A 19,056-nucleotide genomic window follows, 5' to 3' on the forward strand; every position below is an offset into this window, starting at 1 on the left:
GGCGCTGGCGGAGGCTTGCTACCTCAGCGCTTGCTCTGCTCCCTAGGACGTGTCGGGTTCCCCGGGTCGGGGGCGGCTCCCTTCCGCTTCGGAGCTGAGTCGGCTTTCGACGACTGCAGGCAGGTGAGCGTCCAGAACCTGGGGTGGGAAAAGGATGCCTTTTTTTCCTACCTCCAGCTGCCCTCCAGTTTGGGGAGGGGGTCTCTGTCTAACGCGCCTTGGAAAACAGCCCAGTTTTACTCCGGATGTGTCGTCTCCGGCTGGCACAGATACTGCTCCCTACGCCGCACCTCGCAGGCCTTTGCAGTGCCCTGTGCCCTTGGGGGTGAGAATGGGGGGCGATGCCCAGTTTGCGGGAGGGCGTGGAGTTCGCCCTCAGCTCCATCGGTCTCGGAAGAGGGGGGCTGAGTTGGCAAGTCTCCCTGTGGGAGCTGGATGGACTGCGCCCCCATTTCCCATCCTGGAGAGTCAGAGAAAAAGCACCTCTTAGCTCCTGGCCCAGCTCCGCTCCTGGGCCAGCTCCGCTCATTTGGGCACAGGTGCTGAGGTCTTCGCGCTTACCGGGGGGTCTTAATCCTTCCCGCGTTGCTACTAACACCCCTTCTTGATATCGCTAACTCTCTGTTCCTTGAATTGCCAGTCTCAGGCTGTGCCAGAAAAATGCCCCCGTCTCCGCAGTGCCAGGGCGATGGGATGGATGGAGCCGCCAACCCGAGGTCTGGTGGGGGTGGGGGTGAGAGTGGGCGCAACCGGAAAAGAGGGCTGGAATAGATTCCTGAACTGGGAGGGTGAGAGTGGGGAGTTGACTTTGGACCACGCAGTAGGGGTGTTTTCCTGTGTAGATCCTGCAGGGTTTGATGGTGGGTGGGAAGAGAGAGGTCGGGTTGGAGGACTTGGAAATGTGGTGTGGATGGTTTTCTTTGAGAAGGAGGAGGGATCCAGGACAAGGTGCCACTAGGTGCTGATGTCACCTTTGAGAAGAAGTATGCTGGTAGTATCCATTAGAGGGATATGGGAGTTGGGGCTGCTGTTCTGTTGTTCTTCGTGGTGAGCAAGTGGTTAAGGAGGAGGCTCTGCGTAGCATGGAGATCCCCTCCTGGTGGGAGCTTAAGGGGCCCTTCCAGCAGCTAGGTTTCAGGGACTTCCCTCAGTCTTTCTGGGAGTGTTGGAACTGATTCCTAGTACTTTGCTCCATACCCAGCAAACATTTATTGGGCACCTACTGTATGCCAAGCACTATACTATGTGCTGGGTCTTCTGAAGACAATTTAGGGCCATGGAGCTGCTGAAAGGTATACAGTAGGCACTCTCTTAACAGCCCCTGCCCCCGATTTTGTTTCATTGCTATTAGATTATTAAAAAAGCAGAGCCCTGTCCACGTGCTTTCAAACAGCTGTCTGAACTGAATTCCAACCCATCCACTCCCTACCACTGTTAACTGGCCAGGTAGTCCCAAGAGAAGCTGCTTTAGCAAAAGGAATGAGTTTGAATGATTTCCCTTGGCTATTTTCTAGGACTTTGTCCTGATGCCTGAGAAGGCTGCATCTCAAAATAATGAGATGATGAATAGCACAATGATTATTGGGGGCCAAGAATGCCCTGGACACCCGGCACAGTGGGAGATGCCCTCTCTGGAAGAGAGAAGAGTGTGGGGGATGGGGGTATGAAGTGAAACTTTGTCCAGGGGTATCTGGGTGTGTGCTGATGAGCATGTCATGATGTCAAAACTGTGGAGTATATGAGGTCTGGCTGTTGGGTGGTAAGGAGGGATTGGAGGGGCAGGGCAGGGCAGGCAACCAGGCTCCTGGGTCTCTTTTCTGAGTTGATTGCTGGAATCTTAGAGTTGGCAAGAGTCATCAGGGACTTCAGTGGGTCCTTTCAGAGCCTCTGAGGATAGCAGGGTGAGAGCTGGGGAGAGGAGGAGGAGTGAGGGTTGAAGGCTCAGTAGGGCCGGGGAGCTGGGGGTCAGGGGTCTTTAGGATGTGGACGCACTAGCTGAGGCCTTTTTATGCCAGGGATACTCTCCCCTGGGGCTGTGGGCCCTTGGATGGGTTGCTGTAGAAGCAAGGTGTGGCTTCTGATTGGCATAGAGTTGCATGTGGCATGTGTGTCTGGGAGAGGAGCTGGTAAGGATCAGGGAGGACCACAAGAGTGAAAGCTGCCTCAGAGTCTAGGTCCCAAGTATGGGATCAGGAGAAATGGAGGGGAGGTCAGGGGGAGGGGTGGTGTGTATTGCAGCCACATGAAGTCACCATCTGTCCCCCCTCTGGCCTGCTAGCTCACTGACCTATAATTAGCTCCGGAGGGCATACGGTGCTGGCTCACAGGAGCGTGGCACTTCGGATGGCCAGTGGAGTCAAAAGTACTGGAATGGGCTGTGGTGAGAGGGGCAGCTCCTAGGGGACCCTCAGTCTTTGTTGTGCTGGGAGGGGCCTGCGGGAACTGAGAATGCCATGGGGGCAGGACCAGTGGGGGGGGGCGGGGAATAGTGGGAGAAGGAGCTCTGAGCTAGCACGGTGTGAAACTCCAGGGCTGGGCAGAGCTTGAGGACTGCTCTCTTCTCCTTGGCAATGGCTCTCCAATCACACAGGAAACATGACTGCTGCCCAGCTCATTGCTTGGCTTTCAGAGAGCCTTGGTTGGGGGCTGCAGACCCCCGCCCCCCTCAAGTGTCTTCTATTCCCTCGAGTGAAGTCAAGCTCTAACACAGAGCAGCTTCTTGCCTATCGGGCTGAGAGGCCTTGACTGGGGCTGCTTCATTCTGAGAGAGCTGGAGGGGAAACTGCCACTGGTTAATTCAGTTGGTCCTCCTCCAAGTGGTGCTTGGGGCTGACCCCCAGGCGGTGCCAGAGACTGGATATTTGGTCACGTGCTACTCCCTGTTGCTTTCGAACCATTACGTGCGTAGAGTAGTCCCTCTTTTCTCAGGGGATACATTCCAAGACCCTCAGCGGATGCCTGAAACCACAGATAGTACCGAATCCTAGATATACTCGATTTTTTCCCCAGGCTACACACCTATGATAGTTTAATCTGTAAGTTCATCCCAGGAAGAGATGAGCAACAATAACTGATAATTAAAAGGAACAGTTACAACAATTTACTGTTAAAAAAAGTTTTGGGAATGTGGTCTCTCTCTCTAAATATCTTACTGTCCTCACCCTTCTTCTTGTGATGATGCAAATGATAAAATGGCTACATGATGAGATGAAGTAGGAATGACGTAGGCACTGTGATGAAGTGTTAGGCTACTATTGACCTTGTGATGACAGAAGGAGGATCGTCTGCTTCCATCAGTGGTTGACCGCTGGGACCCGAGATCACAGAAAATGAGGCTATGGATGGGGGGACCACTCTGTCGGTGTTCTTTCAAGTAGACTAAACTTTTTGAGGGCTGACAGCATATCTTATGTACCTTTTGTATCCATAACAACTCTTAGCTCAGCATCGGCTTCATGGAGATCTACCAATAGGTTAATTGTTGGATTGAATCGCAGAGGTCTGTCTTCTTATTCCCTGGACTCAGTGAAGCAGGGCCTCCTTGCAATTCGAAATATTTAACCTGGAGCAGAGAAGCCTCTGGGGACCCAGTACGGTGGTGTTACATTCAGTGGGAGAATTAGATTCTATAGGCTATAGGTAAAGTGCAAATCCCTAAACCTCCCATAAAGCATGGTGTATGCTTCTGATGCTGAACAAAATGGTAATATACAGAGAGCGTATACATTATATATTAATTATATAATGTGTACAGTGATTTTACAGAGTACTTACGTACAGTACAATTTTGTAGTTAAGTGTCAGATGAAATAGCTGGTTTGCATTAGAGGCTTTCATTGCTTATTTTGCTCACCCAAGATAGTTGACTTCTCGTAGGTAAAATATGCTGCCCATGTGACTTCATGGCCACTGTCTTCAGATAGGTAACTGTCACTTCAAAGGGGAGAGAGGTTTCCTTTCAGTTGAAGAAGAAGTTTCCTTAGGACAACGAGAGCTTCCTCAGTTAGTAGTGAGCTCCTATTCCTGAAGGATAATCAAATAAAGATGGAGCTGTCAGGGAGGTGTGGAAGGAGCTCCCACGCTGTGGGGGAGGTTGGCCTACGTGACCTCGGAGGAGGTCCTTCCAAGTAGGAATGTGCCGTTCTAGGTAAGGGGATGGGGTGGGGTGGGCAGTCGATGGTAGGGGTCCTTGGCAGCCGCTTCAGAAAAGGACTCTCCTTTGTCTGGCTTGGAGGATGCTGAGAGTGGAGGGCTCAGGAAGGGGGACCAGGCCAGGACCTTGGCCTGGGCTGTTTTATGAGGAGTGACGTGCTGGGAGATCCAGGGGGTGACCACCACTGTCTCTAATGCGCAGGGAGCCCTGGGCTTGGAAGACCCTGCAGTGCAGACCTCATGGGTGGCAGTAAGGAGAAGGGTGGGCTGGGCACAGTGTCTTGACCTCAGCTCACACCAGGCCCACTGCGGAGTACCCAAAATGTTTGGCTCTTGTTCAGGGCAGAGCACCTGGAACAAATGGGATGTTCATTCTTTTTTTTTTTTTTTTTAAAGATTTTATTTATTTATTTGAGAGGAAGAGAGAAAGAGCACACCAGTGAGGGGAGGAGCAGAGGGAGAGGGAGAAGCAGGCTCCCCACTGAGCAGGGAGCCCGATATGGGACTCGATCCCAGGATCCTGGGATCACGACCTGAGCTGAAGGCAGACGCTTCACCGACTGAGCCACCCAGGTGCCCCAGGGGATTTTCATTCTCTCATTATCATCCCCATATCTCCCTCTTCTCTCTCTCACACATTCTCACACAGGTTCAAGACCACACATACACACACCCTCTTTCATGACCAGCGGTATCTGCTTTCATGATCGCGCACACACGCAGAAGCTCTCATGGAGCCCACGCACTCTTATGAGCACGCACGATTTCGTGACTCCCAGGTGCACGTGCTTACATAACCACACGCTGTCACTCTCATGACTGTACATGCACAACACATTGGCATGACCATAGACCTACATCAGGAGCCCTTGACATATGACCACATACAATCTGTCCTGCCGTTATGCGTACATACCCACTCACTGTCCATGCACACGCTCTCAGGACCCGTTCTCATGACCATAGTCTCACTACATGCACTCTCTCACAGCCATCCATACACACCACACACTCTCATGACTCTACTCTTCCACTCTGTGGCATGGCTGCCCATGTCCCCCCCACTCTCTCTCTCTTTCATGACCACCCCCCCACACACCCTTTTGTGACCATGTACACACACATTATGATGCAGTTCTGAGGACTCTGGACCTTTCGTGCCCTGGCACCTGATAGCACTTCCCTGTAGTGTTCCTGATGCCCCCCTCCCCACCCGGGCAGCTCTGTTTTCTGCTATGTGACAGCTCCCTAATCTATGGGCTGATCTAATGCAGAGACTTCTGAGCTTTTTTTTTCATTGCCAGAAGAACCATATATGGCCTACAGTTTTGGACCCCTAGTTTTGTAAGATTTTTATTGTCCAAATATGCCACATTTATTACTTTGTTTCTTCTTTTGCAAACAATCTTTAAGGACATATATGAGTGTTACTCAATGGCTCTGATTGGCAGAGGTCGGCTAGGGTTACTGAACTTAATGAGGGAAGTTCGGCCAAAGCCATGTGCTGTGTTCAGGGGTGTAGCCTTCGTCTTGGCTGATGCAGGTATATGATCTCTGGGAGACCTTTAAGATGTGGGAAGGAGTCAGGGGGCCCCCAGAGTCCCCCGTGCAGCCTTCTCAGGCTCATCGCCCTGTGGCACTGACGTGCTGACTCTGAGGGAACAGGTGTTTATTTAACAGGGGCCTTCTGCAGACGGTACTTAAAATGCTTTTTAGACTTGGAATGCTTTTATACAGATGAAGCCTTAATCAGATGTCCAGAAACATTGACAGATTTGGAACTGATGAGATTAAATTAAGAAAAGGGAGTTCAGAGCCCTTTGCACTTGCCTCCCCTCTGTGTCATGGAATCGGCCCCCAAAGGTACTCTCTCAGCCTGCAAATCCTGTTTTCTTTGTTTTTTAAAAAAGATTTTATTTACTTATTTGACAGAGAGAACGAGTGCTCAGGGGAGGGTCAGGGGGAGAAGCAGGCTGTCCTCGGAGAGGACCCTGGGATCATGACCTGAGCTGAAGGCAGATGCTTCACTGACTGAGCCACCCAGGCGCCCCTCCCATCTTCATTTAGAGAGGTAGTTGTCATGGCTCTACTTTTGGGTATTTTAGAAGAGAAAGTATTAGAAGAGACGTCCAGTCCTCCTTTCCCCACTGGCCTTTGACGTCAGTCCCCCTGGGGTGGTGATAATGAGGGTGACCATACAGCCAGGTGTGCCTCAGTTTACACCTGTGTCCTGGTGTGATTGTTCCCAGTGCCTCCATTCATTCTCAGGAAGGGCCTGGTTTGGACAGTAAGTCGTATGCTTACCCAAGTGGGAGGCCATGTCTCGGGAAGGAGTGGTCCATACCTAACTTTTGGGGAGCAGCTGGGGAGATGGACTTCACAGAGACAGGCCCGGGGAGACCGTTGGATAGAGACCTCGCTCCCTGTGCCTACCTGAATGTGCCGGCATGAGGACGTGGAGGGCCTGGGTGGCCATCGGTGCCCACGGGCCCTTGGGTAGCATATTGTACTCTTCATATCAGTTTCTGTCTTATCTCCTTTGACCCTCCTGACCACTGAGAACATCACTAGAGCGTGTTGTGTGTTATGACTTTCATCTTCCAGATCTGGGAACCCGAAGCCCAGAGAGATAAAGTCTCACTGCTGGTCTTTCTGGGGGCCGGGAGAAGTGGGTACTTTTGAAGGGATTTGTGCAGATGGGAGAAACTGTCAGGAGAGCTTTTCCAAGAGTTTTTCTCTGGCAATGGCTTCCCGTAGCTAATTTGGATTTTTAGTTTTCTTACTGTGTTCAGAGTGGGCCTGGCCTTGAGGTGCCTTAAGAGCCTAAGGTGCTAAGAGTTACTGCTGAGCCCTGGGCCGTGATCCCAGCCCTCTGTGTACATTAACTCCAGCGATCCTCAAATCGGCTGTGTGAGGTGGACATTGCTATCATCCCCATTTCACAGAGGAGACACTGAGGCTCAGAGAGTCACATGAGTGGTCAGTGGAGGAGCCAGCATTCAGACCCATCAGCTTGCTCCAGAGTCTGCCTTGCAAAGCACGAGTGGCCCCTGTCTTGCTCTCGAGAAGCTTTAATTTTCAGAAGGCAAGATAAATGAACCTATTCCCAGGCCTTGAGCCCATTTTTACTATTTTGGAGTTCCTCTTCTTTGCACTTGGGCAGGGATGGTCTCCCCAGAAACGACCCGGTCACTCGTGTCAGTTTAGTTCCACGGATGTCATGACCCTGTGTTGGAGCGTCCAGAAAGAAGTAGGACACGGTTCTCACCCCCGAGTCTTCAGATGAGATGATGTGTCACAGAGAGAGGTAGGAGTAAAGGGCTTTGCTGGGTCTGTGGAAGGATCAAGCTTACCTAGGGGGGAATCAGAAAAGGCTCCATGGACGAAGTAGTGTTTGAGGTGGGCTTAGAAGGGTGATCGGAAGTTCCTTAGGCTGACATGGAAGGGGAGACTGAGGCAGGCTGGGTGAACAATAGTGAGCCTAGGAGCATGACAGTGAACAGCGTAGGGGGAGCAGGGGAGGAGGCTCACTGGGCTCTCGGAGGAGAGGAAGAGTGAGGGCAAGGCTTTTTGGGGTGGTGGGCTGAACAGGGAGAGGGACAGGGGAAGAGGAGAAGATTCTGGGTTAGAGGGAAGGAGAGGTGGGCAGCTGGATGTCATTGCCCTGGGAGGGTACTACCCGAAAACTCCGCAGGGGGAGGGGAACTGAGGGCTAGCTGTTTCTGCAGTTCCTGCGAGAGTGTGGTGTGGTGTGTAGGACTCAGGAGACTGCTCACAACTCAGATTGGAGACCTAGGGGGGATGGGGTTGGGGGAGAGATTTGGGTGGATGGTGGATGGGGCCTTGGACATGGGTCACTTCCGGTGGGGAAGCGGCCACCTCGGGAGCATGGCGGCTTTCCCCAGGGGGGACAGGTGGAGAAGGCCGAGACGAGCTGTCCCTAGGCTGCCATGCCCTTGGACGAGGGCGAGAAATCGTGAACGAGTCATAGCCTTTCTTCCCCTTTCTCAACTCCTGTCCCCTCCTTGGAGTCAGACAGACTGGGATGGAATCCTAGTTCTTCCTCTTCACAGCTGTGTAGACTCGGGTACCTGACTCTGAGACCCAGTCCTCACATCTGCGGAGTGGGAAGAATTGTGTCTTCCTTGCAAGGCGTTGTGAGGATTAAAGTAAGTGAATATATGACGACCGGCCACACAGCGCCTGGCATGGGGTAAATACCCAGTAAGTCAGAGCTGCTCTCATAATTGGTATGATTTTCCTGGAGGACCACCTATCTTCCTCTGGTCTCCTGGGGGCATGGCCTTCCTCTCTTACCTCTTCGCTCCGGGGGGCTTCCACCCTGAGGCCCCCTCTTTGCCTAGCTCATGGCCCATTCACTTGAGCGCGGCACCAGCCGGCTTTGCCCTGGCCCTTTGGCCTCCACAGGGCTGCCGGCTGTGCCCTCGACGAGCTCCTTCACCAAGGTGGGGCGTGCCTGCCATCTGGTAGGGCAGTGGGGAGCCAGGCCGTGTGTGTGCATGTGTGTGCGTGCATGTGTGTGGCTGGCCAGGGCATCAGACCCAAGTGCACAACCCTCCTGCTTGTGGGGAAGAGAGGGGGTGACTTTTGAGAAGCTAGAGAGGCCTCAGATTTGCCTCTTCTGTGTTTAGAAATCCAGACACCTGGTGTGGGTCTGGCACACCCCCCCTCATGCACATACACCCTCACGCCTGCTCTCTCTGGAGCCCTCTCCCTCTGTTTCACAGCCTGCCCACACTCCTCACTGGCAAAGCCCCTCAAATGCTCACTTTGGGGGCTGGTAGCTGTCGCCTCGGAATCAGGACCTAGGAGTGTTACTTAGAAATTGTGCAGGAGTCGAGGAGGCTTCTGTTAGGCTGAGATGATAATTGCGCTATTTAAAGCCGGCCCCGGAGCCAGGAGGAGCCAGGTGTCCCAGCGTGGCTGCCCTAGAGCTCCCTTCTGCTCTCCCTGCTGCATCAGCGGGGCCAGGGCGGGGGGTGCCGGACAGCCATCTCGGGGCATCTGCCCGGCAGTGCCCTCTGGGCTCGTCCTCAACCTGCTGTCCACGATGCCACCTCACTAGGGGAAGCGGAGTGGCTACCTGGCACTTGGCCGGGAGGGAGGCTGGGAAAGGGCCAGTGGCGGCCGGCTTCTCCGTTGCCAGAATGACCAGGAGGATTTGGGGAAGCCAAGTTGGACCAAATAGCTAGCACATCCCAGCGGGCAGCCTGAGGTCTGTTCTCCCTTCCTGAGAACTTCCCAAGCCCTTCCCTGTAAGGAGCTAGAACCACCCCTCCCGCAGGCCTGCCTTTGCCCACCTCTGATGGTCAGTCACACGGCGCTCTAATCCGTGCTGCTTTCTGCTTTTCCAGGCTCTGTTTGTCTGTGATCGCTTCGCGCGAGGGTGGGCAAAACAAGGGTCGTGGGTTCCATCTGACAGCAGAGCTCTCAGTAGGTGGTGACAAGCCCAAGGTCATCCAGCAGATCTGTGGCAGAACTGCAGCCTCGGTGTCCAAAGTCCCAGCTCTGGGCTCCTTCCTCCCTACCACACTGCGGGATGCCTGGGGATCTGTGGGGCTGAGGCTGCTCCCAGGCGCCTGCGCTCCTGAGACCACTATACTCTTCTCCAAAGGACAGATTCTGCCACAAGGGGCCCCTTCCCCAGGCTGCCCTTCACTCCTGCTCTCTCATTATTTTCTTGGGGTGGGGTGAGGGCCCAGCCGCTGGTGAGCTTGGAGAGGTCTGGGGTGGTGGTGGGGGGGCATCGTGGCTTTCAGCCTCACAGATCGGAGCATTCAGGGTGAAGGGTCCTGGGCACAGTGGGCGGGAGAATTGGAGGAATTGCTGGTATCAGCATCAGCGAGTTGTCAGTCCTGGCAAGACTGGGGCGGCAGCCCCTTCTGTCCACTCCCAGCTGCTCTCTGGGGCGGGGATGTTGAGGTAGGGAGAGTACAGACCAGGGTGCTCCTTTTCACCTCTGTCGTTTCCTGGGACCCTGCCCTCCACCGTGGCTGTCCAGCTTGGGGAAAGGATCCCCTGGGTTAGTGTCTGTGTCCAGTCTGTGTCTGGGAGCATGTCTGTGGCCACACGTGTATGTCCCAGGTCCCCAGGTTTCTGTATCTGCCTGTCTGTGTGTGTGGGCATACCCCTGTGCCGGCCCGAACTCCTGAGCCCTCTGGGAAGGGCTGTGGGGGTGAGCTCAGGAGTACTCAAGCTGGTGCTCTAGCTTGTGTCCGATCCAGGCCCACATTCCTCCTCAGCCTCCCTCTGCTGCTCGCATGTCTGCCTAGATCCTGAGTACTTGGTGGGGGGCTGGCTGGGGGGCATGACAGGCAGGTTCAGGTAGAAGAGGCTTGGCCCTTCTCTGGCTCCCCTGTTGGGCTCAGCCCCGCCACAGGCTGGGGGCTGCCCAGTGTCTGACTTCTCACCTTGGGTCCTGATACCTTCTGTCCTCTCTCTGACCGTCCCAGTCTGCCTGTTGCCCGGTCGGCCACCTGAGGGGTGGCCGAGACGCTGTCCCTGTGTCTCCCAAGTGGGAAGAGGAGGGAAGGGAGGGAAGCACTGTTTATGGGGCGTCTCCTGTGTGCCCATGGCTGTGCTGGCTGCCTCGCATTGTTTCTCATGCAGCAGGAGCTCTGGAGACAGCTTCCTCTGAAAACTGATTAAAGTGGTGCCTTCTAGCAGTGGGCAGGGGGGCTGGAAGCCGAGGGTGGGCAGACCAATCCCCAGCTGCAGGCACCTTCCTCAGCACACCTTCCTTTGCTCTGACCACTGGGCTTCCCGGTGCCAGCCTCAAGGCGTCACTGGAACCAGGCTGTGCAAATGCTAACCGCCCTGGCTGCGGACGCCTGGCAGTGCCAGCAATGGGCAGTTACACAGAAGGAGAAGATTCCCAGCCATGAGCAGGGGCCCGCACACATCAGGAGAATGACACCCCGTACCCCCCACATGACCCTGGGTTCCTTCACGTCATTCAGTTCCTGCTCTAACACAGAGGTGGTGGGCCATGAATTCAGCATGGAAGCTTGCTCTCTGCCAGGTTTCAGGAGTGGGGATGACCTGAGCCAGAGCCTCTTTTCCAAATGATGGGCATGGAGCAGGTCAGGGCTGTCTGCCACCCCAGTGCCCAGCCCATGCCTTTCCAAGGAACCAGACTGTGTCAGTGGCCAGGGTAGGAGGCACCCTGCCCCTGTTTCCTATGACCCTAATAGTCCACCCTGTGTGGACTCACACCCACAAAGAGCCCTTTAACCCTTTCTGTGCTTACCTTGGCCTAAGTGCAGGGGAGAAGGCTATAGTGGGGGCAGAGACCCTCTTCCCCCCTCCCCCCACTTTCCCACCCCTGGGTCTCAGGGGGACTCTGGGCAGCCTGCTGGCTGCTCCCTTGCCACTGACTGAATCATTTCTATATTTGGCCAGTGAGCCACGTGGGTGGGGAACCACTCCACTGCGGCTGCACTTCTGACAGCTGGGGGTGGGGAGAGCTGGAGGCAGAGGCTATGGCAGGCAGCGGGCATGTGCATTCCTTGGGAGAAGTAAGGAAGGCGCCATCTGAGTGAGTAAGCCTGGAGAAGGGGCATGCGCCAACACCTCCCTCTCCTCCCCCACCTTCTGGTCCAGGTCCTGTCTGCTGTCCCCCCCCCACCCCCACCCCTGGATGCCCTTCTCTACTCAGCTGGTCCTCACGGCAGCCTCTTCTTCCACAGACCACTGCCCTCCAGAAACAATGGGTGTCGCTAGACCCAGCTGGGACTCGGCCAGGCTCCAGCACTCAGCCTAAGCAAAAGGCCCTCTTCCAGCCCTGCTCTGTCTGCCTGTCATGGCCACACTCGGCTGCTGCCCGCTTGTCTGGGGACACAGGGCACCCAGCCCCAGCCCTGAGAGGTTAAGCCAGGCCCTCTGGCTCCATTCCACAGGGGCGCTCCGGGCACCAGGCCCCTTTCAGAGCAAGAGCAACTGATGCCATGGGAGAAGCCCCCACCCACCTATCCACTCGCCTGGCGCAGCCTGCTCTGAGACCCAGGCACTGGGTCCCCCTGGAGGTGCCAACCCTGTGAACTCCTCCCCTGTCCCCCGACGCTGAGAAGGCCCTGCCCACCCCCACCATGTGTGAGGTGATGCCCACAATCAATGAGGGGGACCCCCTGAGCCCCCCCCATGGCGCCGATGCTGACGCCAACTTTGAGCAGCTGATGGTGAACATGCTGGATGAGCGGGAGAAGTTGCTGGAGTCCCTTCGGGAGAGTCAGGACACCTTGGCAGCCACACAGAGCCGGCTCCAGGATGCCCTGCATGAGCGGGACCAGCTCCAGCGCCACCTTAACTCCGCCCTCCCCCAGGTAAGGCCAGATCGTTGGCACCACCCTCCTCCCCTGGTTCTGGTTCTCCCCTAGCCCAGCAGCCCTGCTGTACTCTGGGCCCTCAGCGTACCTGCATCTATTTGCATATCAACAAATGGAATTCACAGAGCCTTTAACTTTCCCTCACCTCCCTACATAAATCCTTTCCCAGTCCCTGCCAAGCGCCTCAGCCTGGAATTGGCTTTACCTGGAGCGATGGATGGAATTTGATGCAGGAAGAAAACCCAGCCATAGCAGCCAACTGCAGTGAGCCCATGTGGCCAGCAGGTGGCACCCTAGACTGGTGGCACCGCCTTGCCTGCGCCTCATCAGTGCCCTATTCTTGGAGGTGGTGGGTGGGGAATCAGGTGGAAATGGAGGAGCCTTAGAGATCATCTCGTCCTCCACCTCCTATTGCACGATGGAAAAAACAAGAGGCATCGCACAGAAAATTCTAGGCAGAGCTGAATCTAGAAGCTAGGTATCTTGACACCTGTCTTGTGCTCCTTGATCAACAACACTCCTGCCAGCACTGATGGTCGCCATTTTGGCGTGTTTTCTGTGTACTAAGCACTTTGTGTGCAGTTTACCTCACTAAATGCTCACAGCTATGAAGTTGCTCCTATTGCCACCATCATCTCTATTTTACAAATGATGAAGCTGATGCTTGAGGAGATTAGCCAGTTGCCCAGCTGTGTGTGTGTGTGTGGGGGCTGCTGCTGGGACTTGGGGAGGCAGCCGTGAGGAGCCACACGGCTCCAGACTCAGCTCCACGCCCTTTCCTCACGCGTGGGGAGAAGAATCAGGGTGAACCCAGGTGGGCTGTGGAAATCTCCTGCCCAGGGCTCAGAAGTGGTGGGGGCGGAGTCTCATGATGCTTTCTCGAAAAGGATATGGAGCCCTGTTACAGAATGGGGTTCAGGAGGCCCTGAATAAGCCGGGGATTAGAGGAGCCAGGCCCTGCCCCTGGGGCTCACAGACTAGAAAGGAGATAGATAAAAAGCCAAGTGACTGGAAGAAGACCAGGCAGGGGAAGAGAAGAGCAGTCCCAAAGGTTGTTAAAACAGCATCGGTGGTAAAAGTCGCTGCCTTTGGTGGACTTGTGCTAAGTGCTTTCCATACACTGGGTCATTTGGTCATTGTAGCAAGACGGGAGGGAGGCCTCTATTTCTATTTTATAGATGGAGCTTCAAAGAGGAGACTAGGTGACTTGGCCAAGGTCACACAGCTAATGGGACAGAGCTGGGATTGGATTCCAGCCCCACACTGGGAGCTGTAGGAAGACAGGGATTATGTGTTTCTTGTCACTGTGTCCCCAGGGAGCAGCACAGGATCCGGCACGTGGTCGGTGCTCACCGTACTTGTGGTTGAATGATGGGCCCCTAAGCTGGTGCTGTTGAGTGCTGTTCCAGGCAGTATTCAGAGGAGGGAGACAGTCTTCCACCAGGGAGTCCAGAAATGTCCCAAGGAGGTGCATTCTTTGAGACAGGCTTTGAAAGATAGATGTGATTTCATCAGGTGGTGACAGAGGGTTGGGCTTTCCAGGGGGAGGTAGCCCATTGAGCAAAGGTGTGGAATCAGGTCGGCTTGCTGGTGATTGGACACAGCAGGTGACCCAGGTTGACCAGGTCTTGGGGCATGTGAAAAGGAACCGTGAGAGAGAAACTTGAAAACCAGGATAAGAAGCTTCTAGTCAATGTTGTGGACAGCGCCTGCTTTGGGAGATTGTCCTGGCAGCAGTGTGTCAGACGGGCTAGAGTTGGGGAGGAGGCAGGTGTCTTGGGGAGGTGGATCCCAGGGAGTGGGGGGAAGAGAGCACCGGTGCTTTGGTGATGGCGTCATGACGTGGGGCCAGGGGCGTGCGGAGTCCTGTCTCTGGGTAGAAGTATGTATGGGTGTGTGTGTGTGTGTGTGTGAGTGAATGTGAGTGTGCATGGTGCATGTGTGAGAGTGAATGTGTGTGAGTGGGTGTGCATGGTGTGTGTGTGTGTGTGTGTGTGTGTGTGTGTGTGTGTGTATGAACTGAGGAGTGGAGCAGCACTGGGGCCAGAGCCGGCTTTCTGGGTGTGACATGTTTGGCCACTTTTGGCCATGGCCTTGACAGAAAGGCAATAATCAAGGAACAGGGTTAGAGGTCTGAGGCTTCTCAGGCTCTGGCACCCCTGGGTCCCTTGGCCCCTTCCCACAACCCTTCTTGTCCCCTGTTGCCTGATCTGGAGTGATAAGAGGGGATTGCTCTGGAATTCTTCCTTCAGTCATGAATCCTTGGTGGATGAAGGAGGCTTCAGTTCGAGAGGGCTGCAGCCACGGTTCAGTCACTCCCAGACCCTGGGCATCCACAGAGTTGGGGCCACCTCTCTGAAAACTTTTCTGAAATGAGGTGATGTCTGCTTGGATAAATAGGATACGATGGACCTGGAACCGTGGGGTAGCCTCTCACGCTTGTATGCTTGTCCTGACTGAGATGGTGGGCTGGAAAGGTGTGTCCGCGTGTCTGGGCTTGACAGTGTGGAAACAGAGTTCCTGGAAGGGACACTTGGAACATGGGTACACGGTAAGGCCAGAGCGAGTGCCCTGGTCTCAGGCACCAGGAGGCAGCCCTAGACTAAGGAAGCGGGGATCCCTGGGTTGTAGGCTAAAGCCGCATGGCTGACCGGGCAGGTCTTCAGGCTCTCTTGCTCCCACATACATGGGTCCTTATTTCAGTCCCCTTATTTCACCAGCCACCTGTAGCTTGCAAAGCCCTGGGGTGGGTGTGGGTGGGAGCTCCCTGGGGCACTCGCTTCAAAGCCTCCTCTCTTCTTTGTCTAATATCCACCAGTCTCTGTTGGGACCTCACCATGCCAAACCAGAGGTGAGACTCCCCTCCATCTGTTTCTCAAGGATAATGTCATTAAACAGAAGTACAAACTAGGTGGAAAGATATAATCAGGTTATGTTGTTGGCTGGAGGGGGAAGGGGTTGCAGAGCAGATTCGGTGACGTTCTCACTCTTGTTTCCACCTCAGTCCCCTCGTACCCTAACACATACTTGGAGTGCGTGGAGGACCCAGAGACGGGGCCCCTCTGGGGGTGCACATGTTAGCTGTGGTTTATCGCCCTGCAATATGGAGGCATGGGGATTTTTCTGGGCGCAGGTGCCGGGAGTAAGGGATGGGTGAGAAGATCCCACCACTGATGTGGGCATGTAGGACACTGGTTAGGGGGCAAATCCCTGAGCACTCAGGGGCCTTGGGGGTTTTCAGGAATTTGCCACCTTGACCCGGGAGCTGAGCATGTGTCGGGAGCAGCTTCTAGAAAGGGAAGAAGAGATATCAGAGCTGAAAGCAGAACGGAATAACACAAGGGTAAGTGGGGTGACCTGGTTTGTGTGTGTTGCGTGGTGAACCCCCTGATCAAGGGTGTGGTCAGGGCCAGGCACACCCCTGGCCCTGTGCTGATCTCTTCCTCTCTTGTGTTCTGGGGTGGATACTACGGGTTTTTCACCCGTAGGTGGGGTGGCCATGGGAAGGTCGGGGTCCTGGGACAGAGGCCAGGGCAGCTGGCTTGGGGAAGGTATTCAATCAGGCAGCAGCTGTTTACCAACATGAAGCATTTCAACATTTGAACAAAGGTGCACACAGCCCTACTCACGTCTCCTCGGTGGTCATGTGGACACGTCTAGCCCCCGGGCACGTGCTCACAGCCCTCCCTCTTGCCCTGCCCCACGCCCTGCCAGTTGCTTCTGGAACATCTGGAGTGCCTGGTGTCCCGCCACGAGCGGTCGCTGCGGATGACTGTGGTGAAGCGCCAGGCCCAGTCGCCTTCGGGGGTCTCCAGTGAGGTGGAGGTGCTGAAGGCCCTCAAGTCGCTGTTTGAGCACCACAAGGCCCTGGATGAGAAGGTAGCCGGCCTGGCCCGCCGCCGGGCCCACCCCACCATCCAGCCTCGCCTCCCCGGAGCCTCCGTGTGTCCTTCGTCTGCAATTTCTGCACCCCGTGTTGAGGGGAAACTGCCCTCTAGCTTCTCAACTGGCCCCTCCTCCCAGCGGCCTAATTTCCAGGTCCCCCTGTTAGGTTCCCTCTCGGAGATGTGCCTCTTGGCAGGTCCCTCTCTTTGCCTCATGCCCAATGCTGGTAGGTCAAGCCCAGGCTCCTGCAGCCTGAGTCCTGTGGGGTCCCTGTGTCTTCCTCCATCTCTCCTTGCCTCGAGCAGGTGCGGGAGCGGCTCCGAGCGGCCCTGGAGCGAGTTACCACCTTGGAAGAGCAACTGGCAGGGGCCCACCAGCAGGTGAGCTGCCCGTCCACCCTCCGCCGGCCGACGGCAGCTCCTAGTAGCCGAGGCGGGTTCACGGCTTTGCCCCACTCTGTTCCGCATTGGATTTCTTCCGCGGTCATGGCTGGAGACCACTAGCCAACGCGAGGCTGGGACGAGGCAGGGGACTCAGAAGGGTCTGGAATACACAGGAATTTCTCCTCTCTTTGACTCACTGCCCTGGGGTCTGTGCCTTACAGGTGTCTGCCCTGCAGCAGGGGGCAGGGGTTCGGGATGGAGTGGCAGAGGAGGAGGGGACGGTGGAGCTGGGACCAAAGCGCCTGTGGAAGGTAGGTCATGGGGAACTGCATGGCAGGGGCAGGGCGGCCCCCAGATGGGGCGTGAGGGCCCCGCCCTGAATTTGTTCAGGAGAGCAAATTCTGGAATGAAATTTGGGGCTTTTTCCAATATTCCCATGTCTCTTTCCTTCTTCCCCCCACCCCACCTGTGAAGAAATCAATAGATTTTGTGTGCGTACCGCTGCTAGGCACATAATACGTTGTCCCCTCGAATCGTTAGGCGCCATCTGCCTTGTGTGTCAGCGTCAGGCAAGATCCCTTCTCTCTCCCTGAGCCTTTGTTCCCCTAGTCATACCCCTTCCTGGGTTACAAGATTCTGAGACAGCAGGTAAAACTAGAAACTACTGTTTTTCAAAAGAAACGCAGGAGAGCAAGGGTGTTTTGTTTGGTCACTGTCTGGAGTGAGCTCCTGGGGCCCAGAGGAAGGATGGTGGAGCTGGAGGTGTGCACTGAGATTGGAGGCAGAGCTGTGATGTGCTCTGGGGGTGCCGTCCCTGGGGTGGGCCAGGGGAGCGGGCTGCCCTGGGCCCCGATGACTGACGGATGGCTCACTGTCCCTGGAGGATGACACGGGCCGGGTAGAGGAGCTGCAGGAGCTCCTGGAGAAGCAGAACTTTGAGTTGAGCCAGGCTCGGGAGCGACTGGTCACCCTGACGGCAACAGTGACCGAGCTTGAGGAGGACCTGGGCACGGCCCGCCGGGACCTCATCAAGTCGGAGGAGCTGAGCAGCAAGCATCAGCGGGACCTCCGGGAGGTGAGCTAGGGCCCCGGCCTGCCCCCATCTGGCTGCAGCGTGCGGGCATTCAGCACTCCGGAGGGCAGCTGCTAGGATGCCCTAGGTGTAGAGGGAGGGCCAGGCCCGGCCTGGGGAGTTTAAGACTGAACGTTGGGTGGGGTCCACTGTGGGGAGGAGTAGCGGGAGGGCTGGGTTAAGGTCCTAAACCGGCAGGGAGGCATGGGGAGAATACAGGCAGCCAGGCATTGGTGGGGAGGTGCAGGCAGGATGGGGGCAGGGAGAAGCTAATGCCCTTCCTTCCCGTCCCCTCCTCTCCCGCCCTAGGCTCTGGCCCAGAAGGAAGACATGGAGGAGAGAATCACAACACTCGAGAAGCGCTACCTGGCTGCACAGCGCGAGGCCACCTCCATCCATGACCTCAATGACAAACTGGAGAATGAGCTGGCCAATAAGGAGTCCTTGCACCGCCAGGTAACTTTTCCCACTGGTGTGGGGGCAGGAGTTGTACTTGACCCTGGAGGTCCTGATGATGGTGCTGGAACCTTCCCTCCATGGCCCAGGAGCCCCCGGGGGGAGGGGGAGGGTCCTGCAGGTCACCTTGGGAAAAGGAAGCCATGCCTGGTGGGCAGCCAAGAACCAGGTTGTCCTTTGCTCCTCTGGCCTGTCACCTGCTCTCTCCTGAGGCGGGGCCAGGGGCTGGGGGAGGCTTCGGGGCTCCCGGTTGACTCTTCGCTGCCCCCCATGGTGCCAGTGTGAGGAGAAGGCCCGGCACCTGCAGGAGCTGCTGGAGGTGGCAGAGCAGAAGCTGCAGCAGACAATGCGCAAGGCCGAGACGCTGCCGGAGGTGGAGGCTGAGCTGGCTCAGAGGATTGCAGCCCTCACCAAGGCGAGTGGGCCCGGGGCCCGGGGATCTGCCTGTTTCCGCTTGCCGAGCTCTTATGAGCCAGGCAGTGAGTGCAGAGAGTGGGAGGCGTGCAGGGCTGGGAGCCAGGGAACTGCCTCTCACTGCAGGACTCCGGGAAGCACAGCGTCCGTGTCTGTCTGTAGGAAAAGTAATCCCTGCCCTCATCACCCCTCAGGGGAGGGACAGTCCCTGAGAAGGGCTGCAGAAGTCCATGGAGAAGCAGATGAGACTGTGCCAGTGCAACGTGTTTCCATGATCATTTACTCTGTTGTGTTCATACTAGCGTTTGCTGGGGCCTGGAGTGGAAAAATTAGGACTTTCACCTCTGGA

At 55.9% G+C, this 19,056-nt stretch overlaps 1 protein-coding gene across 1 annotated transcript in view; it reads left to right on the plus strand.

Annotated features, from left to right (window-relative positions):
• The window catches only part of PPFIA4 (PTPRF interacting protein alpha 4), a 49,661-nt gene continuing 30,605 nt past the window's right edge, over window positions 1-19,056 (plus strand). Inside the window, exons 1-9 of the mRNA XM_040636480.1 lie at window positions 1-123; window positions 11,862-12,494; window positions 15,739-15,840; window positions 16,212-16,376; window positions 16,688-16,762; window positions 16,987-17,076; window positions 17,649-17,840; window positions 18,147-18,293; window positions 18,574-18,708. Coding sequence (XP_040492414.1) covers window positions 12,261-12,494; window positions 15,739-15,840; window positions 16,212-16,376; window positions 16,688-16,762; window positions 16,987-17,076; window positions 17,649-17,840; window positions 18,147-18,293; window positions 18,574-18,708 — 1,140 coding nt within the window. The 5' untranslated portion in view covers window positions 1-123; window positions 11,862-12,260. The remainder of the gene's footprint in view (window positions 124-11,861; window positions 12,495-15,738; window positions 15,841-16,211; window positions 16,377-16,687; window positions 16,763-16,986; window positions 17,077-17,648; window positions 17,841-18,146; window positions 18,294-18,573; window positions 18,709-19,056) is intronic.

Source organism: Ursus maritimus, unplaced genomic scaffold (assembly GCF_017311325.1).
Source record: "Ursus maritimus isolate PB19 unplaced genomic scaffold, ASM1731132v1 scaffold_2, whole genome shotgun sequence".
Lineage (NCBI taxonomy): Eukaryota > Metazoa > Chordata > Mammalia > Carnivora > Ursidae > Ursus > Ursus maritimus.